Source organism: Dendrobates tinctorius, unplaced genomic scaffold (assembly GCF_039654945.1).
Source record: "Dendrobates tinctorius isolate UK_male_01 unplaced genomic scaffold, ASM3965494v1 ptg000396l, whole genome shotgun sequence".
Taxonomy (NCBI): Eukaryota; Metazoa; Chordata; class Amphibia; order Anura; family Dendrobatidae; genus Dendrobates; species Dendrobates tinctorius.
The window spans coordinates 735,001-759,069 of NW_027362062.1; the positions used below are offsets into that span (position 1 = coordinate 735,001).

General features: G+C 46.0%; 1 protein-coding gene across 5 annotated transcripts in view; it reads right to left on the reverse strand.

The window, feature by feature from the left end:
* Window positions 1–24,069, reverse strand: part of EPS15 (epidermal growth factor receptor pathway substrate 15) — a 116,435-nt gene that overhangs the window by 73,036 nt on the left and 19,330 nt on the right. For all 5 annotated transcript variants that reach the window (XR_012227452.1, XR_012227453.1, XM_073563735.1 and 2 more), the window contains exons 2-8: window positions 20,613–20,654; window positions 13,522–13,611; window positions 11,693–11,740; window positions 9,543–9,638; window positions 8,295–8,360; window positions 5,980–6,105; window positions 5,559–5,618 (exon numbers count right to left, since the gene is read on the reverse strand). Coding sequence is in view for 3 of the 5 variants with exons in the window: in XM_073563735.1 (XP_073419836.1) it covers window positions 5,559–5,618; window positions 5,980–6,105; window positions 8,295–8,360; window positions 9,543–9,638; window positions 11,693–11,740; window positions 13,522–13,611; window positions 20,613–20,654 (528 nt within the window). In the remaining 2 variants the exon portion in view is untranslated. The remainder of the gene's footprint in view (window positions 1–5,558; window positions 5,619–5,979; window positions 6,106–8,294; window positions 8,361–9,542; window positions 9,639–11,692; window positions 11,741–13,521; window positions 13,612–20,612; window positions 20,655–24,069) is intronic.

The following is a 24,069-nucleotide window of genomic DNA, read 5'->3' on the forward strand; positions in this document are numbered from 1 at the left end:
TAGAGTTGGGGGAATGATTTCGTAGGACCCGGTCCAGTGGCCAGATTTGTGGCCATCAGATCGGAGCCTTTCTATTTAGATGTGAGCCCCATCGGGGACAGCGATGATAATGTATGTAAACTGTAAAGCGCTGCCGAATATGTTGGCACTATATAAAACCGAGATTAGACCTACCGGTAATATTATTTCCAGAAGTCCATCCTGACAGCACCATGGAGGTTGTCCTTCCTTTCATCCTTATAGGGACAAGAAATGCACGAGAGGTTAAAAGGTCCCCTTCCACTCCCACACTCCAGTGATTTTCCCCAAGTACCACACCAGTATGGATGCAATTATTATTTATTGAGATTTCGTACAAGCATATCATTACAAATACAAATCTTCGGGAGGGAACTACCAGTGCTGTCAGGATGGACTTCTGGAAATAACATTACCGGTAGGTCTAATCTCTGTTTTCCAGGACGTCCCTCCTGACAGCACCATGGAGAATACCAAAGTAGGAATTCCTTAGGGTGGGACCACTGCTTGCAGTGCTGTACTACCAAAGGTCGTCTAGCTAGCTGCTAACGTGTCCAATCTATAGTGTCTACAGAAAGTGTTTAGAGTATACCAGTTGGCGGCCCTGCCAATTTGCTCTACTGAGGCTCTTGCCCTCTCTGCTCATGGCGTTGCTATCGCCCTAGTGGAAAGAGCTCTAAGCCCTTCTGGTATAGGTAATCCCTCAGCCTCGTTATGCTGAGGAGATATTTGACTTTATCCACCTTGCCAGGGAGTGTGTAGATGCTCCTTATTTCTACCCCCGTATTGGATAAACAATTTTGTGTCCTGTCGCCACTCTCGAGTGGCCTCTAAATAGCCTGTGACCGCTCGTTTGACGTCCAGTAAGTGAAAGAATCTTTATCGTTTTTCGGGGATGGGTAGAATGAGGGTAGGACTATCTCCTGGTTTAAATTTTGGGGAGATGCTACCTTAGGGAGGAATCCCGGGTTCAGTTTTAGTATTATGCGGTCGTCAAATATCTGAATGTACTGGTTCTGTACTAACGGCCTGGATCTCACCCGGCCGTTTGGCTGGGGTGATGGCTACCAAAGGACGGCTTTTCTTTTTTTTTTTTTTTTTTTTTTTTAAATGTGTGCGTTTTGTGACAACTATTTCTGGTATCGGCTCGTATGGGGTCTGCATAGAGCGTTAAGTATCAGATTTAGGTCCCACGGGAACGGTTTTCCTAAACGTGGGTCTCAATCTCTGGATGGCTTTTGCAAACAAGCTATCCATGGATGAGAGGCCAAGGAGAAATCAAAGAGAGTACTTCAAGCTGCTATCTGAACTTCCAGTGTGTTTGGACTCAGACCTTTCTTAAATCCTGCCTGGAGGAAGACAAGGATCTGAGGGATATCTAGGCGAGATAGGTCTATGGGGGTACTACCACCTTCTGAGCAGAACTTCCTCCAAATCTTACTATAGATTGCACTCGTAACGGCTTACGGCTGGCCTGCATCGATGAGATCACTTGGTCAGAGAGGCCTCTGGATTTTAGGATCTCCCTCTCAGGATCCCTGCTGCCAACTGTAGGTTCTCCGGATCTGGATGCAGAATTGGTCCATGGGAAAGCTGGTCTTCTGCTGTTGGTAGATAGTTCAGGAGGGGCCACTCAATCTTCTCCAGGAGGGGGAACCAACTTTGCCTGGGCTGGAAGGGTACCACAAGCATTACCCCTGCACCTTTCTCCTGGATCTTTCTGAGCATTCTTGGTATTATAGCAATGGGGGGAAACCGTACAGCAGTCTCCCCCCCATTTCTGATTGAAGGCATCTACCCCTCTGGTTGGTCTCCGCTGTATTGAGGGAGAAGAATCTCTGTAGCTTGGTGTTATTTTTTGTCTCGAAGAGGTCCAGCTGGGGGTTCCCCACTGATGGCACAAGTCCATGAATATCACCTCTTTCAATTCCCACTCGGTGGCTCGGACTTCTTGTCTGCTCAAATAGTCAGCTATGTTGTTCCTGGAGCCCTGTAGGTATACCGCTGATATGGAGCGAACATTGTTCTCCGCCCAGGTGAAGATGCGGGCCGCCAGGTCCTGAAGCTTCCCGTGTCCTGGGGCCCCCTGGTGACTTAGGAAAGATACTGTGGTTACGTTGTCTGACATGGCCTTTATATGTTGGCCCTGTAGACTCGACCGGCTTTGCTTTAGTGTTTCCCAAACTGCGCGTCGTTCTCTGTAGTTTGAGGACTGTGAACTGGATGTTTCTGGGCCCTGTTTCCTGAAGGTACCTTCCTTCCAGATGGGCTCCCCATCCTTTCCTGCTGGCGTCCGTGACAATAGTCACGCGTGGTGATAGGATCCAAGGCACCCTCTTGTGACTGGTCCACCACTTCAGAGATGATCCTAAGGCTGGGGACGGCCGAATTTCTTTGTCCAGAGAGGTCTGCCGTCTGTCCCATTTTGACCGGATTTCCTTGCAGACCTGATGCTGTCAGGGTATCTAGGACCTTCATTGCGGTTCTTATGGATATTCGATCTTGCCATAGCTGACGAACAATGTTCCTGATGGGCCTTTTTTCCTTCTTCCGGTAAAACGAGATTCTTGTTTTGGAATCTAACGTGATTCCCCGGAATTTTTCCCGGTACCTTGTCTTTCGAGCGTGACGATTACCCAGTCGACTTGTCTTCTTAACCCTGATGCTTAACGAGATGGACGACTTCCTCATACCAGGTATGCACAATGATTATGCCACTTTGTCTTAAGTGTGCCACGATCTTGGCGACCAGCTTCGTAAAAACCTGGGGTGTTGAAGCTAGGCCGAAAAGAAGAGCCTGAAACTGAAATGGTAGTATCCGCTTCCTATTTTTAGTGCAAACTGCAGGAACCTCTGAGGTTGAGGGTGGATGGGAACATGATAGTATGCACTCTTTAAATCTATTGTGCACGTTGCAGCATTCTGATTTATCCGGGGGATGGTGGTTTTAGGAACTCCACTCGAAACTTTTGTACCGGAACCATTGGTTTAGTGGTTCTAAATTTATAATGGTCCGACTCTCCCCCGAAGGTTTTTTTTTTGGTGAAGAGAGTTGAATAGTGGCCCTGACCGCTCTCTGTTCCTGGAACCAGAACCACTACTTCTGATCCTAGCAGATCTTTTACGTCTGCCCATATAGGGTCTATAAGGGTTTTGGGCCGGGGATCTGCAACTACAAAACGTGCTGAGGGGGTTATGAATTTGAGGGTATAGCCCTGGAAACTGTATTCAGGATCCGCAGGTTCTGAGAGATGAGCCCCATGCCTCCGAGAAGTGTTTGAGGATATCTCCCGACTGGTATGGAGTCATTGTCTCTTGCTCCAGGAACTTTGTCCGGAGCAAGAAGGGGGACCCTACTCTTTTCCCCCCTTCTGGTAATCCCAGCGAGCTGATTTCCCTTTCCTTCTATATACCTGCCTTTGGGAAGGATGGAACCTCTGAAAGGGAAAAAATCTTTTTGTTTTTCCTCGGGAACCCCTTTTTTTTTTTTTTAATGTCAGTGGCATTCTCCGGTATTATATCTAAGACCGGTCCGACTACCTTCCCGCCTGAAGGTATGGCACCTAACTTATTTTTTGACTGGTAAACCCCTGACCAGATCTTCATCTATATGGCTTGGCGAGCAGTCTTGGATAAAGAATTATTCCTGGCTGCAAAAACGCACCGCTGAAGCGTCTGCCAGGAATCCAGTTGCAATTCTCACAGGTGAAGGTCCTCTAAGGAATCACCTCTAGAAATTTTCCCTGTAAATTGATGCTCTAATTGGTCGATCATAGATGCATGGATCTGGTGACCGATGTGCCCTGCCGCAGAGGCCTCCCAAGCCCTCTTTAGGAGCCCGTCGGCCTTCTTGTCCATGGGTTCTTTGGGTCTAGAGGAATCTTCAAAGGGAATTGAAGTCTTCCTTGAAACCCTGGCCACTGGGGTGTCGATCTTATGAACTCCATTCCAAGTGTTAACCTGGTTGACGGTAGTCGAGCCTAAAGTCTCGAGGAACGACAAGCCGCTTCTCAGCCTGCAATTGCGGGCTGGTCTCCCATTCTGGTCCCGGTCCAGCCTCAAGCTGCTTAGCAGCCGCCACCTGACGAATGCACTCACGCTCAGCCTAGAACGTCCGGTGGCACCCATTCCTCTAGAATCATTTGTACGGATATGGCGACTGGATATCCTCGTCCGATCACTGACCGGACTCCCATCCTGGCTGCTTAGCGGCTGACACCTGACTAGCGCAGTCTCGCTCAGCCTAACAGGGCCGGCCTCTTAGTATGGGGTGGATGACTGAGAAGGTAGTAGTCCTGGGACGGAGGTCTGGACCTCCTTTCTGACCACTGTGCACATCTTGGCGAAGAAACAGGCCTGTTCGCCCCTGACGATCCTGAGGGTAATTTGCTGGCATTTTATTAGATCTGCCCGATTTACTGGAGGTTGATGCTTCAGGAGTCGGTGCTGTCTTTTGGTATCATAAAGCACAGGAGCTTTTTGGTTAAGCTCCTGTCTTTCTTAAGTCATGTCCATCATGCCCCCTACTTACAGACATTGGTGGTTCAGGGTGATCGCTGGCCTTCACAGCGCCTTCCATGGCGGTGTCCCTTATGGCCGACCCACCCCGCCACTTCGTCCTACCTTGCCCCTTGCCTTGAGTGGGTCAATTGATCCTCATGCAGTCTGCCGCTCCAGCCATGTCGCCCGTTCCCTGTTGGGACGCCACCGGAAGTCGTCATCTGGCGTCCGGAAGTGATGCGGCCGCAGCCCTGGGGATGATGCGGCGTGCGACGGTGTGATCAGAGAGCCCCGCTGAGGGGAAGCGGCTCCGAGTTCCGGAGCAGCGCTCCACGGGACGCCTGGCGGAGAACCCCCCTTAGGGGGGGGGTGCCGCCCTGGACCATCCGAAGGGAGGAGTTGGTGTTTGGACCCCGATCCCCCTGGCCTGTCGGTAAGCTTCTTCTTGCTGGATGCCGTGGCTATCTTCCTCCGTGGCGCTCTCGTGTCTGTCCTTACAGGGACAGGAAATACACTGGAGTGTGGGAGTGCGAGGGGACCTTTTAACCTCTCATGCATCCTATAAGGATGAAAGGAAGGACAACCTCCATGGTGCTGTCAGGAGGGACGTCCTGGAAATAAAGATTATTATTATTCCTACCCGCCAGCAGCTGCAGCTTTTCATTTCATTAGCCGGTCAGGCATGACATCACATGTGCCGAATACCGCAATTATAATGTCACGCCAGGTCAGCTAATCAAAAGAAGAGCTAGCGGGTAGGAAGCGGTTCTCAAGGTTCTGACAGCAATGTGGCTGCTGGACCCGGTCCTGCGAATCGTTCTGTACCAACTCTACATTTGTCCCTTTTTTTTAATCCACTTACCTGTGATGAAAACAGATCCATGAATACGCAAAGAATATATCGGCAAAAGTAAAAGACATTGCAACTGGTGCATGATAGACCAGTCATGAATCAATTGAGCAAAATCGACAAACGCATAATACTCTGAATACTGTACTATAATGCAAGCTAAAAATCGCAGAAATGGAAATTGACTTACAACAGCAAACTCATCTCGATCCAGTAATCCATCATGATCGATATCACTCAACTCCCAGACCTTGAGAATTTAAGAAAAAAATTACATCAAAAAGATAACTAACTAGTGATGAGCGAACGTGATCGGCAAAGGTGTTATCTGAGCATGCTCGGGTGCTAACAGAGTGACTTTGGAGCACTCGATTAGAGTCCCCACGGCTGCACGTCTCGTAGCTATTTGTCTGGCAATCCCTGCATGTGTTGTGGCTGTTGAACAGCTGTGAGAGATGCAGCTGTGGGAACTGGAACATATTTTTCGAGCACGCTTAAGTCACTCGGTTAGCACCCGAGCATGCTCAGATAACACCTTATAGGAGCACATTCACTAATAAAAACAAATAACAAATAATAATAAAAAAAAAAATACATCAAAAACCACTCACGCGGCCCAGGACTTCCACAGGCAGCTTGGAATTAAGCAGCACAGGTTTCACCTTGTCCCCAGATAGGAATCCATTCATGGGGCTCAGACTGTCGAATATTGCATCATATTTAGCCTTTTCTTCAGGCTGCCATATAAAAAAACACAACATAATGAATGTTTCTGCCCTCCATGATACTGAAAATGAGGGCTCATATTAAAGGGGGGTTTCACCACCTTTAGCAATTTGAGCTAAAGCCTTATGATCCCTGCTATACCCCAACTTTACTCACCCTCCCTGGGTCAATTGCTGCATTTTCCCCACCGCTCCTGCTGTCCGTTATTGTCTGCAGCGCTTATGTCATGTCAGCAGCGCTGCAGACAATTAGTGTGCTTGGCGAACTGTCAGCACGAGCTGCTCAGAGCCACTGAGATCCACAATTGGCAGCAGCGCTGCGAATAATAACATACAGCAGGAGCAGCGGCAGAGACTCAGTGCAGGACCTGGGGAGGGTGATGAAACTATATTTTTTTTCTCCCTAAACAAATTGCAGCCGGGGACAAGGATTTTCTGAAACTGGAAAACCTCTTTACGTGACACATCGGTAACCCACCAGTAGATGCCATATATGCAGACAAGGACTGAGTGGCGCTGCTGATGTAAGGCCCTTCTTATCATACAAGATATTCCATCAAGAGAAAATCTGACCGGTGCGGGGGTTCTGATATCTGTAGTACCGGTAAGTTATACTGCAGATATTATAGCTTTGGTAGTACGATGACAATATGACCCCACACAGCTGCCGAGACGTGCGCCCGATCTGTAGGTACAGTGCACATATCCTATACCAACGAACAGGACGGGTGTACGATATCGATATCTAAGGATTGTACCAGATCTCGGCAGGTGTCGGGGGGGGGTCACAACGGACCGAATGCAATTTTTTTCTTAAGTAACTGCATGTGTATTAGGCTAAAAATAATTTTTTGCTTTTTCGGTATCATTAAAAAAAATTGCACCGTTTGCCTTCTGTAGCCTCTGTGTTAAGGCCGGGAACACACATGCGAGAAACTCTTGACGAGTCTCGCATCTTAATTCCCGGCACTGCCGCCGGCACTCAGGAGCGGAGTGTGCAGCTGCATAGAAATAAATGCAGCCGCACACTCCGGTTTCGAGTGCTGGCAGAAGTGCCGGGTATTAAGATGCGAGACTCGTCCGAGTTTCTCGCATGTGTGATCCCGGCCTTACACTGTCTAATGCTGGCTGCAGAATGAGTTGGAACACGACATTTACACACAGCAAGTGCAGCAGCCCCAGGCTATAGGAGACTGTGGACAGTGTCCGACCTACATTTTGGCCATATCAGCTGTGAACTGGGTACACCCATAACATGCTAAATTTACAACTGTGGTTGGAGCCCGGTGCCATTTTATTTTAGCCCAACGCTGTGTTACCTGTAATGTCACCGGAGCCATTATGTTACTCAAATCACAGTAATCACCAATGAGCACTAAAGTCTTGGCATCAGGGCTGCGGTAGCGACTTCATCCACCTGAACTACATCATCAATGAATGAAGAAAATGCCCCAGCACTGGTATCCAAACCAGTGATCACAGGTAGTTACTGTGATCTTGGTGCTGCAATGGCATGACGGCTCCTCTCAGATCACTGTAGTTAGTTACCCATGAAAGGTGCAACTAATCCTATCATGAGTGATACAGTCTGCAGAGCCATGTATCTAATCAGATCATTTGCGATACAATGAGCTAAGCCATGTATCTAACCCTTTCATGTGCAATACTGAACTTTGTAATTAATTTGATCTGAGCCCTGCAGCAGTGATATGACTGCTCCACTCAGATCTCTGTAAAGACCAGTGCAGAGCTAACTAACAGAATTGTCGCTGCCATCCGTCCTCGGCAGCACTGTCCGCATCTCGGCAAAACACACTGCAGTCACCAACAAAATGCCTCCGCACTGTGATTCTAAGCTACATCTTCTTATCCTTTTTAAAACGCACAAAAGGGGAGGGGAGGTGTGTACTGTGTAGACCCCACGCACATTTACTGAAGTCATAATACGAGCAGGCAGTACACTAAGTATTTATAGCAAATTTCAGGAGCTGTTGGCCCTAGGGTTCAAAAGTTGAAAATATAAAAACTTAAATTATTTTTCATATTTTATACCATTAAAAATATGTTTTTTTACTAAATCACTAATACTTAACATTTTTTAATTATTGAAAGAAAATGATCAAAGGGTAGAGAATATTAAATGCACATAATAAACATGGTGACGTTTTATCTGGTCATATGATCTTGCCGATAGGACTTACCCTTACAGCCCATGGCGAGTCCACAGCAACTGGAGCAGCTACCAAGGAGGAACCGGACATATCATGCTGAATGCAAAACATACAGAGCACAGCTTACCCAGCGAGTAATAAGAAGTAACTAGCACAATATCACTAAACAAGACTTTCTTTAGCTGGTACTACTGCCGGGCAAGATAAGCACCAGGAATGTAATAGTTCCTCGTAGATCTACACATTATGCATCCTAAAAATCTGGAACCTGGGGGTGGTTGTGAAGTGAAAGCAAAGAAAACAGTCTATAAGAAAGGAGGAAAACACATGAAAAGGAAATAGGTGCAGGATAGAAGCTGTGCTGATATATGAGCTGATGAAGACATCAGTTCAGAATACATGCAGACCTCACATCCAGGCAATTATTTGAATAACCCACATTTACTCCTACATTTCCCTACCAGAGGCCACTACAGGAGAAAATTTTTATCTAGTTATGGTTTCTTATATTTTGGAAAGTATGGTTGGTGGAATGGGAGCACAACAAAAAGGGGCTATGGGGAAAGGAAGAAAGCATATCATGAACAGGAAATAGGTGCAGGATATAAGCTACGCTGATCTATGAGCTAATTAAGACATTAGCTCTGGATACATGCAGACCTCACATCTGCCAATTATTTGAATAGCTGGCATGTAGTAATATTATTTCAAGTGTAAGTATCAGCAATAATGAGAGTTGAGCAAAAATTTTTGCGAAACCAAGACCTAGCGGCCACGTCGATGGTCCATAGCCAATGGAACAGAACACTATCAACCTTCTATTGCCTGCGAAGTCCCCAGCTCTAGACATAAGCGAATTTGTTTGGATTTTGGCCCTGAATCTGATTTTGACATATTCGGGCCATATTCGAACACAATTCGTGCCGAATGTATGTCTTATGTTCGGTTCCGAACATACTCGCAAATTTCCACTCCCATTGACTTTAATGATGTTCGGCTGTGGTCGACGAATATCGCAAAAATAAAATTCGAATCCAATCGTATTCGAAACCGAATCCCAACAAATTTGCTCATCTCTACCCAGCACCCTCTTCGGATTAATGGGACCCTCAACGCCATTATGCGGAGACGCACGCACAAGGTTGCGGGGGCCGCTACTCATCAGATGTGCTGGGAATGCTGCAGGTAGTAGGTTTGCAGTGCTCTGGTTTGGTGGCCACAGAATTACCAGCATGGCCATCGGACCAGCAATAACTGCAATACATATCGGGCTCTTACAAATCTCGGCGGCGGCACCACCTTCTTGAGGCTGCTGAGCGACACCTCCATTCCATTTTGGGCACAAGCCACAAGCTGCAGAGCCGCAAAAAATTCCTGGAAAAAAGAATAAAATCAAGAGTGTTACAGAGAGACAACGCGACGCACAAATATTTATGGCACGGAGAGTCCGGTATGTGTGTACATATGTACGGTTCATAAGCACAGACATGCGTACGGCACTTTCAGGAGCTAAAAACTCAAACAAGGCGCTGTGCACAGAAATAAATCACCATCCGAGTAACGCAGAAGGCACACAGTGTGTAAACTCAGGAATTCCTGACTTCTGGCCCGAATATAAGTGGTGGCACAGCAGGAGGGAAGGGTCGTCTGCACAGGTGCTGGTCTAGTCTCTACAGAAAATGACTAAATGATTAGTAAAGATAAGGGACCTGGGTCAACTTTTATGAGCACTTTGCTAGTATGAAGGCTCGACTATTGTATCAGCCACAGAGATTTCTTTAAGAGGATCAAACAGAACAGCCTACTACTACGTTCAGCAAGAAAAACAGATGTGTACTGCCAAAATCAGGACAGGAATATAGGGTAAGCAACCACCAAAAGGGTCACTGCAACGGGTTCACAACAGATGTCACAGCTCACCTCCTCCTGTACAATGACTGATTTCACCTCTATATACAGTAGATAACACAGGATCCACCATTCACAATAGGTGATGTCACAGCTCACCTCCCTCTCCTGTACAATGACTGATTTCACCTCTATATACAGTAGAGAACACAGGATCCACCATTTACAATAGGTGATGTCACAGCTCACCTCCTCCTCCACCTATTCAATGAGGGCACCTCCTGTATTACAGCAGATAACGCAGGATCCACCATTCACAACAGATGTGACAACTCATCTCCTCCTCCTGTACAATGATAGATAACACCTCTATCTACAGTAGATAAAGGATCCACCATTCACAATAGGTGTTGTCACAGCTCACCTCCTCCTTCCTGCACAGATCACAGAGCATGCCCACAACACGTTTCCACAGAAGTCAGGGCCAGTCTATTGTAGTCTATGGTAAATGTAGCTGCTGTAAACCAGTTCTCTAAATGCTGTTAATAAAAACTCAGAGAGATGGCCGATAAAGCCTCATGGTCAGATAATAGATTTAAAAAAAAAAAAAAAAGAAAATCTACATTTATAAAAAAAAATACACATCAATATTTGTCTTTAATGATAAAAATAATATGGATGATACATTTATGAATGTGAATGGATCATTCTTACGTGGTCCTGCTGCTTTCTACGCTACTCGCTCTTTTCCTTACCCCCAGGACACTGTCATTTACACCTATACAGGGTCTGATGCTGGAATCTGCCCGGGGGGCTCCAGACTGTGCAGCAGGAATGTCTGCCCCGTGACAACCTGCGTTATCTGCTATGCAAGGGGAAAACATCTGCCCCAAAATACTTGTTGGAAAGTCCCAGTAGTATTGCAGAGACCAGGGGGATTGCACATGATACCAGCGTGCCGAGATGCCACATGGTTTTCCATAGTCAGGACTTAGGAATATGAGAAAAAGTATGCTGTGGAGTCGGAAATCCTCAGGAAACTTTTTTCTGCGCAGAAAATAGATAAAATCTGCAGCTAAAATCCACAGCAAATCCGCCGTGTGTGAATGCAGCAATAGACTCGCTACAAGCAAAAAGTCACACTGGATTTACCTCCCAAAGACAGAAAACTTTATCAATATGCTTTATCCTGACAGCACACCAAAAAGAAGCATCGGTACTTGTTTTATAGGCTGATGTACTTATTGAGCAATGCTGAATTTAAAGGTTTTGCCCACAATGTCTTTTTAGGATGCATCATCACGCAAGAAAAGTAGCCAGAAAGGTGGCCGAATTGTGAGCTAACACTGCACTCCAGCGATCCTTGCCAGCCTCGGAGCAGCGCTTACAATATCTACTGGAAAGAGCTTGTAAGCGCGGTGCATGTGCAGCCACCACTGGTAGACTACAGCGGTGGCCGGTTCCCAAGGTAAAATGCTATAAACAAAAAAAATCCCCATGAGGAAGGGGAGGTATATTATTAACAAATAAGTCGCAAAAATGGCTGCCTTAGAAATGCAGAAAACCTCGCTATACCATACCTGCTTATTTAAATATCCTTTGCTTTCTGTATCTGCCAAATCCCAAATCTGTGTAAAGAGAAAGTGCAGAGAGGTCAGCGGCAGGGAAAATGACTCACAGGAAGGCAATCATACAGCACAGTTTCCTTCTAGGTCAGCCTAAAATCTGTTTCATCAGAAATAATGGCAATAGAGTATTTGTTTCCCTAGAATTTCAGAAAAATTAAAATAAAAAGACTGCCCCACTGAAGATGCCTTGGCGAAACGTGCGTCGGGTGTTTATAGGTAACATTCATCATATATTTGAGGTTTTGAGAATGTCTTGCACTTTGTTTATTCGGTTATTATCTTAGTGTGTACGGTGGGGAACAAATGACCTGGGAGGGATATATTAACATTAAAGAACAAAAAGGAAGAACCCCATTAGATAATCCCTCTCTACCAGGCCATAAAACAGCTTCAAATGATGATTAAAATTAAAATAGGATGAGAGTAAAATCAAGTCCCTGATCTGCCTATATTAAAGGTAAGAATACAAGCAACGGCTTAAAATGACAGATGATGGCACCCCGAGGTGTAATCTCCATTTGGCAGCATAGAACATTCATATTAGAGCACACGTCCCTCCAACATGTTTCACCGCAAGCGTGCCATCATCAGGGGATACTCTTTTCTGCTATTATGCCTTTAGGGAAAATCTGATTATTACACTCATTTTTCCCATCAATACTGCTTGAAGGTCTTAATTAGTTTTATATTTACTTACCTGCATTTATAGTCATTTTTGAGAGTCATATTATTGCTTTTTTTGAATGCCTTACCTATCTTCAACACACAGTATACTATGACATATTTTGTCATCACTAAGTACATTCATTTTCATTTTTGCTGTTTCGTTTTTGTCTCGCCTTTTTTCAAGAGTCTTTTTTAATTTTCCTTGTTTTTTTCTGGACAAGTCATAGTCTTGAATGATAGCGTTAACTGTTCTATGTAAAGTGCTGAAAAAACGGCCCAATAAAAAATTCCAACTGCGGTGAAATGGTTTGTGCTGTCATTTTCTGAGAAATGTATTTTTTTTAAATTTTTCCATCTTTAGCACTGATGCTTTTATTGTTACTATTTTGGGTTACATACGACGTTCTGATGCATTTTCTTCCATGTTTAGAGGGGTAAAAAAAAAAAAAAAAGAGGAGAAAAAATAAGTAAATTTTGGTTTGTCACTTTTGTGGCATTTGCTGTGCAAGTGAAAACTTTATATTTTGATGCATCACACTTTTATAGAAGCGGCGATACCAAATACATTCATTGTTTGCACTGTGGATTAATAAACGGATGAAAAGGGGGAAAAAAAATCATTTAAAACTAAGTCTCTGGAGACAACTTGAGCCCGTTATTGTTTGATCTGTGTACTGGGATAACATGGTATTGCAATACATATGAAAAAATAAACCGCAAACTCTTATGAAGCTCAGCCTTTGGCTTGGATTCGCAGGAGTACCAACATGGTAGCCACGGGGGCTTCAAGCGGCAATCCATTGGTACGCTGCAAGGGGGCGAACGGGCACCTGAACGGACGACGGCAGCAGCCGCTACATGCTCAACGGGTCTGACCTGTGCTACATCCTACACGTTTTATATCTGGCCGCCACTGATTGTTGGAGGTGTCGGAACCCCATCTATGAGACACTTATGACCTATATTAAGGATAGGTAATTGGACAACGCCATCATAACTTTGGGATAATTAGCACAACCCTTGGCAGTAAAGATGTGGCACTACACAGTCCTGCCATCTTCTGTAGGATTTTGGGGGACTAGTCCTATATCACGACATGCCGCAGCTTCACTTGCCTTGCCCAGCACCAAATCGGGCAACCCTGACTTCTTCAGGAACAGAGCAGCATCTCCGGCCAAGACTTTTCCAGAGTTTATCGACTCAACCTGAAAAAAAGATGCAGTGAAGAAGAAGTTAAAATCAATTTTTCACCAAAGACCCTTAACGAAAAAAAATGCTATAAAAACTGCGCAATGCAAATAATTATACAAAAGCAAGTAAATCATGAAATGGTACTTGTAAATAACCTAGGGTAAGCATAAAAGCCATCCATCACAACAAGGTGTACCCTTCGGGACGCTCCTAACCAGTCTTTAATATTAAACCCTTACCATGTGTCAAAAGACATCAATGTGAATAAGGGCAGAGCAGGACTGAGACACGGATCCATGCAAAGCTATACAGGTCACCCGTCAATTATAGCCCCAGATTTCCCCGATACACATAGCTTTTGCTTGTGTTTCCAATGCGGGAAAAGGGAGGGGAATAAGTCTGTGGCAGGTATTAATTTTCTGCGGAAATAAAGGATCAGGCATGCTGAAATCTAACATGCCTGACCCTTCTTTCCCGCCAACATCTGCCATTGGAGGAGTCACGACACGCTCTACACAATAGTCGCCAATTACACAAAAATCGGCAGCTTCGATTCACTTTCATGGACACCTTTACTCGTGTTAGGACATCGCTGTGTATGAATATTGCAAATTTCTAAAGACCCTTTTAGATCAGCCAATAAACAGAAACGAGTGTTCATCAGGTCAACTGTCTGCCAATTATTGGATTGTGGAAGCAAAGTGGCAACGGACAAGCAACAATTTATAAATCCCTTGATTAAGGGATTTGTTTTCCTGTAAAAAAAAAAAAAAAAAGCATGTAAGTGGCTTCCAAAGCCCTGCTTTTCCCCAGTCTATTTGCCAGCCTTCAGCTGCTGTGATATCAGAACACACTCATTTGGAGTACAGATGATGGCAGTGATTGGTCAGCCCTTGACTTCTCCTCTGCGTTTTGGGCTTACCAGTACAATATCCTGCAGCAGCTTATCCCCAGAGTTAGTGAGACATAGGTGCTTACCACATCACTTTCATCATCTGTACTCCAAATGAGCACCTTCTGACATCAGCGCAGCTAAAAAGTGATTTGCAAAGTTTCAGAACTTTCCATGCTGGAAAAATAAATAAAAAAAAAAAAAAAAATGTCCCCGCAGCTTTCCTGGCAGATGATGGCTGATTTAAATCGGCCATCATGTGCCTTTGACAGCCGCAGCACGACAGGAGCTGGTGGCTGCTAACCTGTTAAATGCTGCTGTCAAGCTCTGACAGAGGCATTTAACACACGTTAGAAAAAGGAGTCTCGGAAAATGGTGATAAAAGCGGAAGAAAAAACAGGATTTTTTGTTGCTTACCGTAAAATCTGTTTCTCTGAGCCTTCATTGGGGGACACAGAAACCATGGGGGTGTATGCTGCTGCCACTAGGAGGCTGACACTATGCAAATAAAAAAGTTAGCTCCTCCTCCGCAGTGTACACCCCACCGACAGGAAGTAGGATGCTCAGTTAGTGAGAAAGCAGTAGGAGAAGCAATCTGTAATGAGATAAAAACAGAAAACACAAATCCATACTGTAACAATATTATACAGTAAACGGTGCTGTTCAACTTGGGAGGGTGCTGTGTCCCCCAATGAAGGCTCAGAGAAACAGATTTTACGGTAAGCAACAAAAAATCCTGTTTTCTCTATCGCCTTATTGGGGGACACAGAAACCATGGGACGTCCCAAAGCAGTCCACAAGGGGAGGGAACAGCAAATAACCCCATCAGGACGAGGGAGTCACCCTCGTCACCTGCAAGGTCACCTGCGAGGTCTTCTTTACCCCGACCGGCACTTGCCGAAGCAAGGCATGGGTTGTGAGAAACCTTATGGACCTGTGGAGGACCAATGACCGTACTGCAGAGGAGCCAGACGAAGGCCCAAAAAGTACCGCCAGGAGGACACGCACTGCCCGGGCAGTGTGCGTCGTACTGAAAAGAACGCAGTCCCTCCTGGGCCGGCAACCCTACTAATGTCGACCAGAATCCGCGAGCAGACGCTGACCTGAAGGCCAGAGGACCTCTATACCTCAAGCCCGAGCTTGATAAGTACCGTTGCTGTGGCCAGGTAGCCTGATGAGAGCACGCCACGAAGGGAAAATTCGAGGCGGATGAAAGAGAGAGAATTTAGAGAGATGTAGAGTGGACCCTTGACCTACAGGAAGTGTACCACAGCTGCTATAGAGTCTGAGGCGCCCTAGGAGTGGTGGAGAGCCTGAAAGGGAAGGCTACCAACTGAAAAGGAAAATGAACCCGTACGTTGCAAAAGCAGATATCTCCAAAGCCCTGAAGAAATCAGGACCTGGATAAGAGCTTCATGGAAAAATCATGCGATTCGCAGGAGGCAAATGCTGAACGAAGAAAAATTTCCACCTGAGAAAAAGGATGGTCTCCATCCTAGATCCCGGAAAGGCACGCTGAGGAAAAAGCGCTGAAGTACAACGAGGTTCAGCCTGAGGAAGGAAAGCGCTTGTCCTTCCGGTGACCTCCCCAATAATTAAGCGATTGGAGCTACCCGGAAGAAACGGGAAGCTGGTGAGGGACTTGTTTGGAGATAATTTCGCTCGTGAGATCGAAAGCCAAATGAACCCCTAGAAGGGAACGATGAAGCGAAAACCCATGTTTCCATGCAAGTGGAATTTTTTTTTTTTTTTGGACAGTGAGGACGATCAAATCTTCTGACTGGTCCCCAGCAAGAATGCTCTGATGAGCAAGCTAGGCCACGTGTCTATAGAACTTTGCAACACGAGTGGAGACTAAGACAGGACACTATAAAGCGGTGGATGGTTTCAAGGTTGACCTTGCCAACGACTGTGTGAATTTGCCGTGGAATCTCTGAGGGATGCGCTTCTGGGACAGGAAGGACCGTAGTAGTGGGAGACTTGGAACCGTAGGGTTCGTAGTCGCAGAAGTAGAGATATACTAAGGCGCCCTCTTGCTTGGAAACGGCTGAAGGCCGTTCTGTGAGAAAATGACGAGGCCTGAGAACAGGCCACTGAGAACCTGCGAAAGAGCCAAACACTGAAAACGTACTGAATAGAACCAGGGGATAATCTGGATCTCATCGCCGCGATGTAGGCTCAAGATGGCTATAAAGAGACAACTGATTGCTCCACTAAGGAGGTAGAACGGAGACTACTGGATGACTGAGATGCAAAGGGAGATAAATCCAGCACCCCGGGATGAGTGTGGATATGGACAAAAATAGTGTAGTTGGACTTAGAAAAGTGATTAGTCGAGTAAGGAAAGTTCAAGCAAAACATGGAGTATGATAACTGTAAGAAAAGTTGGCTCTAGGTAGATCAAATAGACACCAGAAGACAACTAGGCTGACGAAAGGCAGGTCAATTTGTATGACGATGTAAACGACCGAAACCATCCTGGACCCTCTGGAGCAGGGAGGGGATTACGGTGTGTAGACCTGCTAGCCTAAGTCTAAGACAAAACGCGCCTGAGGATAACAGTGAAAAGATACAATACTAGCCGAAGGAAGAAACGCGTTATCACCAGACTCATTCTTGGATCCAGGACTGGAACAGCTTTTTTACCCCGGTCGATGCTTGCGCAGAGTTAGATCCCACTCCTGTGAGGTGGGATACTTTTTCCCGGTCACGGTCAGAAGACCCATGTCTGAGCTGCTGAAGGCTTTACTCGGCGTCTGTAAGAAAGAATAGGTAAGTTTCGACAGATAAGGAGCGTATGGTAGTTTTGTTGCTCGAAGTCCCCTAAAGCAGGCTAGAACTTATAAACTACTATTTGCCAAACATTAAAGATAGGCGGACTACACCGGCAGTAAAGATAGCTTCTGGCAAAAACTCCTGTGGTGCAACTCACACTTAGGGTACAGAACATGCCGTAGTAAAACCGCGACCATCAGTACCTGACCCGAGAAAGTCTGACCCACCTGAAGGTGGAGTATCCAGATATGTTGCTACCAAGATCCGCACTGTGGGACAGAGATCCGTTCTGTTTGGACATGGTAGTGGTTACGTTCAACTGTTAAACCACAGATGTTATTGACAATGAACTATGTAGCCGAGAGGTGTCTTTGACTCACCTGAAAGCGACTTGTAACCGCGGCTGTAGCCTGCTATGAGCAATAAATGCCGGCACCTCACCTCAAGTGGCTTTTAGACGGGAGCTTAGGTAAAGGCTGCAAAAGACCATGAGGAACGTGAGAGAGGACGCTTCTGACTCACCAGAAAACGGGACAGTATAGCCGGATCGGTATAGTTGATGGCCTCGGGTACGTTTGAGTTACCAGAGAGACGGCGTGTATTGACTAAACATGTCTGATAGAGGACTATTCAAGTGCTCAATAAGGGATAGAGTACTGCTGCAAAAGAACACTAAGAACCTGAAGGCGAGAGTGTCTGACTCACCTGAATACGGTACAGAACACCAGTACCACTGAAGCAGTCAACCCCAGACGCGTCTCCACAGTAATACAACCGTTTGAACTACTGTACCTGGTAGGTGATGCCGCCGCGGGATCTCGGCTCCTGCTTACTCACGCCCGCCGCGTCTGAAGCCTGGATAGCGGATATAGCCTAGCTGCCGGGGCAGTCTAGGCCTAGATACCTGACGACATTAGGCAGAATAACGGCTTATGTGTTGCGGTCTAGGCCGGAATACCTGATGGCATTAGGCCGAATAACTGCTTCTGGCTGCGGTCTAGGTCTGAAAACCTGGCGGCATTAGGCAGAATAACGGCTTCTGTGATGCGGTCTAGGTCTGGGTACCTGACGGCATTAGGCAGAATAACGGCTTCTGTGATTCAGTCTAGGTCTGGGTACCTGACGGCATTAGGCAGAATAATGGCTTCTGTATTGCGGTAGAGGACTGGGTACCTGACGACATTAGGCAGAGTAACGGCTTCTGTGTTGCGGTCTAGGTCTGGATACCTGACGACATTAGGCAGAATAATGGCTTCACGCGTAGTAAGCCGTGCCACGAAGTCTGTAGTAAAGTAGATTCTGACCAGTCAATTCTTATGACTGTAGAACAGTAGGCCTGGGATCAGAAAGAGACTAAACACTACTCTCTGTTGTGCGCCACGGTTCCAACTTCTGGAACAGCGAGTTGTGGTCAGCTTCTCTATCCACTGAGCCACAGCAGACAATTGCCGGATAACACGGACTTCTATTCAGCTAGAAGTCCGGCCCAAATACTGGAGACGTGAAGAGAAAGAAGCAGCACCCTGTTCTGCTTATAGCAGTATGAATCCAGCGTCCGGAGGGGGCTGCAGAAAATTGAAGGGAGAGTGCCTGTGAGCCGTAGATATGGAGTTGCTATGACAGGACCCCAACGTCTTTATGTGAAGCAATGGCTGAGACTTGCTCTGCTGAAAATCAGGGCACCAATCCGTAATTGCCGAAAAACACAACAACCGTGTGACAAAATCAGATCTCCGACATACTGATGCACTAGAAACTGCGCGGCAGAAGATTACAATTATGCCAGTAATTTGAGTACTATTACGTCAGTGACTGTACAGCTCTAGAGTACAGTTACTTCAGAGACCGTACGGCTCCAGAAAAACCTTCAAGCTGGTGACTGTACGGCTCCAGAGACTGTACGACCGGGTCAACTGGGGGCTCCTGGACGGTGGGAGAGGACCACAGTGGAGGAATAGGAGGAGAACGAAGTGGCCTAGAGTTAGACATGAGAACAATCCCACTAAGCGCTGCCAGAAGGTTAGGGGACAGGAGAGCAGAGGAGGGGGATCAGTCTGCAGTGCAGCTACTTACAGCAGATGTCCTGTATGAGACTGCATGGCTGTAGAGAGAGACAGGCAGGTCCCATAGCTGGATGCGGCTCCACTGTACCACAGCCGGAAAATGGCGTCTGCCAGAATACGCAGGGCAGAACGTGCGCGCTGTGAGGGCGGCCAGAGACCGGGAATCCCACTCTCAGCTAAACGCGGGGCCCGGAGGAGCAATATGGCGGCGGCTCCCGTCCACAGTCTGAGGATAGCGGGCGGAGCCTGACGCCACACAAGAAGAGGCGAGAGGAGAAACGGGCGGGAAAAGGCCCGCCCGAAGCCGAGAGGAAGGGGGGGCGGAGTCAGCGCTTCCACTAGGCCCAAAATGAAGCCAGGACCTAGATTACAGCCGGCGGCCGCCGGAGCGGGAGACCGCGGAGAACATACAATAGTGCCAAACGGGTCCCCACAGTGGCGCCAGGGTGCTAAAAGTGGCGGAAACAAAGTGCCATGACGCCGCTTAGACAGGCTGTACGGGGCACAAAGAACAGGAAGCCTCTGTGTGCAAGGCAGTGCTGAGGCCCCTGAAACCAGTCGGAAGGGTATGAACTGCGCCAGCCGCCCAAACTACTATCTCTTTGAATAAAGGGTTGGTTTTTTTTTTTTTGGTTTTTTTTCTTCTTTCTTTCTCCTTCTTATCCAGTTTTCTTCACCTCTTCAGTGACTGGGGAGAAAAGAGGGAAAGTACCTCCTCAATCACGAAAATCGGACGTCCAGAATCCATGTTGCGGACGTCCGTGTCTCCTCGACCGACAGGCTCTGGTGGGCGAGTGGGTGGGAGACGTAGGCAGGACCAGGTATTCTTTCTCTTGTGGGATCACCTAAACACGCGCCTGTGTTAGGGATTTTGGGGTCCTGCCGTCCAGACATATGAAGATACGGGGTGGCAGTACACGCCGTACTCATAGTCTCTGTGTGGGAGTACAGTAGTGACTGTTCACACTGTATCCCTCCGGGAACCTGAAAGAAAACGACGCACATTGAGGTAGATAAGGGTCTAGTAAAAGACCCGTGTCCACCTCCTACTGACACTAAGCTAAACTGGGCATCCTACTTCCTGTCGGTGGGGTGCACACTGCGGAGGAGGAGCTAACTTTTTTATTTGCATAGTGTCAGCCTCCTAGTGGCAGCAGCATACACCCCCATGGTTTCTGTGTCCCCCAATAAGGCGATAGAGAAAAAAAAATTGTTCGTTCGCAGCGGGTTTTTTCCATTATGTATTTACCCAACTAATGTGAAATAACCTGTACCCGTAACTAACCTGGAGGAAGAACTTCTCATACACGGCATTGTTACTCGGGACCTGAAAGAAAATTAAAATTCAGATGTAACCAGGAAATGGCTGAAGGGCAAATTAAATATAATTAAGTGAATCTCCATCTTGGACTAACACAGGATATGACATTTACAACTGCACCGTCTATCACATCTGTATTGTCTTACCATTATACATTAAAACAAAAAAAAAAAAAAAAAAAAAAAACTCTTAATGTTGCTTCCTGGCTTTATTTTCATTATAATTATGGCTTCTCATCTTCATAAATGGTTATTGTCCTACAGCGCTTGTAAATACAAGTAATTTTACAATTTACTGCTTTTTAAAATTTTCAGCTGTTCTTGAGATATTAACTCATTGTGCTTACAGCTCGTTGCCTTGGAGACTGACCCCTGCTGCTAGATGGCACATGCGCAGTGCCTACATGTTTTTTTCTGTTGAGCTTGTAAGCGCTGTTTATCATAGGAATGAGCCCTGGAGCTTGTAAGCACGGTTCTGAAGTCAGCCAGGATCGCTATAGCGCAATGTTACCTCCTAATCCCTTTCAGATTCAGAGCAGTGCTTACAAGCCAGGCAGCAGTGGTGGTCGGTCTCCTAGGCAACTAAGTTGCAAATAAAAGAAAACAAATTAAAATCTCAAAAAAATTAGCAACTTTTAATTAGCAGTAAACTGTAAAGGTGCTTGTTTTTACAAGAACTATCCAAGAACAATATACATCTATGAAATTGGGAATAAACCCTTAAGACCGTGTTCCCCAACACAGGGCTGTGGAATCGGTAAGTCACAATCTTCGACTCCACAGCACTGGTCACTACTGAGCATGTGCATAAAGTGCAGCACAGATTCATCTCCACTACTACTCCACAGCACTGGTCACTACTGAGCATGTGCATAAAGTGCAGCACAGATTCATCTCCACTACTACTCCACAGCAATGGTCACTACTGAGCATGTGCATAAAGTGCAGCACAGATTCATCTCCACTACTACTCCACAGCACTGGTCACTACTGAGCATGTACAAAAAGTGCAGCACAGATTCATCTCCACTACTACTCCACAGCAATGGTCACTACTGAACATGTACATAAAGTGCAGCACAGATTCATCTCCACTACTACTCCACAGCAATGGTCACTACTGAGCATGTGCATAAAGTGCAGCACAGATTCATCTCCACTACTACTCCACAGCCCTGGTCACTACTGAGCATGTACATAAAGTGCAGCACAGATTCATCTCCACTACTACTCCACAGCCCTGGTCACTACTGAGCATGTGCATAAAGTGCAGCACAGATTCATCTCCACTACTACTCCACAGCAATGGTCACTACTGAGCATGTGCATAAAGTGCAGCACAGATTCATCTCCACTACTACTCCACAGCCCTGGTCACTACTGAGCATGTGCATAAAGTGCAGCACAGATTCATCTCCACTACTACTCCACAGCGAGTGAAAGAGAAGGATGTAATAGGATACAAGGGTGGGCTTGATTCACTTACACCTTCTCGGTGAGGCACCTCATCATTGGGAGAGCTTCACGCAACATATGCGGCGACCGCAGAGCTCTGCACCTGCCGTATAAGACGACCCCCGACTTTTGAGAAGATTTTCGGGGGTTAAAAAGTCGTCTTATAAGCCAAAAAATATGGTAAATGTTTTGGAGTGGTCTAGTCAAAGCTCAGATTCTTAATCCAATTCAGAATCTGTGGTCAGACATGAAGACTGCTGTTGACCAGAGCAAACCATCTAACTTGAAGGAGATTGAGCAGTTTTGCCTTGAGAAATGGGCAAAAATCCCAGTGACAAGAAGTGGAAAGCTCATAGACACTTATCCAAAGCGACTTCAGCTGTAATTGCTGCAAAAGGAGGCTCTACAAAGTACTGACTTTAGGAGAGCGAATAGTTATACACACTGAAGTTTTTAGTTATTTTGCCCTATTTGTTTTTTTCACAATAAAAAGAAAACCAAATATTCACAGTTGTAGGCATGTTTACATAAGCTGATGAAAACCCTTAAAAAAAAAACAAAAAAAACAAAACTGTGAAATTCCAGGTTGTAAGTAGCTAAATACGAAAAATGCCAAGTGTGGTGAATACGTATACAAGCCACAGTTTATCTTATGGAAAAGCTAGGCATCAAATAAAATTGCTAAAAAAAAATGTCATATTCACTGTCGATTGCACAGTCTCATGACCCGAGTCACGCTGCCATAATCCTCACCTCCTCGGCACAATGCCGCAGGCAGCCATCGCCTCCTTCCGTTAATGATTGCTAAGCTGGTGAGCACCCAAACAACTACCGGTAATAACGCAATATATATGTTGCTGTAAAATGGATTATAAAAAGGGGATGACGTGGAGGTGGTGAGAGGACAGACAGCTGGAGAGATCATCTGCAGTGAAATATTACAGTGAAATAATCAGGATTTCATTTCTTTTCCATACGAGTTAGACCAAAACGTACACCCCCTTTAAGAGACCTCGGCTTCCTCACTGCCGGGGTACTTCACCAGAAGGTACCTGGTATGAAAGGTGAAATTCATGGAGGCTAAAAGTGCAGACGGGGACCAGGGATCTTCAGAGGGGCACTTTTTAAGGCTCTTAAGAGGGGCGCTTATTAAATAATGTGACAGTCAAACAAAATTGTGCCAGGAAACAGCCGGGGATGAAATTATCTACAACCGGATTTCCTGTAAAACCAGAGGAAAATATCTCACTATCAGGAAACCAATGAAGGAAAGATGGAGTAAACCTAGACAAGAGAGATCTGCTGACTCCGGACCGGCATGAACGCTCACACTATGATGGGGGAAGAACGGCTTTGACCAGATGAGAGACCGCCACTTTGCTCAAATGGGTGACCCCCAGTCTCTTCACGTGTTAATAGGTGACAACTTGCAATCTTGGTCCACTGACATTGATGGCCTGTCCTTAAAGGGTTATTCCCATGTTCATAAATGGGTGCTGGTAAATACAAGCAATTTTGCAATTTACTGCTTGTTAAAATTTTCAGCCGTTCTTGAGTTATTAAAGCTTTTCTTTTGTTTACATATTGTTGCCTTGGAAACCGACCACCGCTGCTAGAGAGATGAGCATGCGCAGTGCCTGCTACAAGCCTCTTGGAGCTTATAAGCATCATTTTAAAGCAGGACTGGGATCGCAGGAGCACACTATTATGTCTTAATCCTGGCCAGGTTCAGTGCGGCGCTTGCAAGCTTAGACAACAGCAGAAGTGGTCGGTCTCCTAGGCAACAAGCTGTAAACAAAAGAAAAAAAGCGTTAGTAGCTCAAGAATGGTTGAAAATTTTTGTAAGGAGGAAATGGCAAAAATGCTTAAAAAAGCATTACCTGTCAATATATCCATTTATGAAGATGGAAATAACCTTTTAACCAAATTTTATCTTTCAAGCTTCTGTATCAATCTAAACTTTTTTT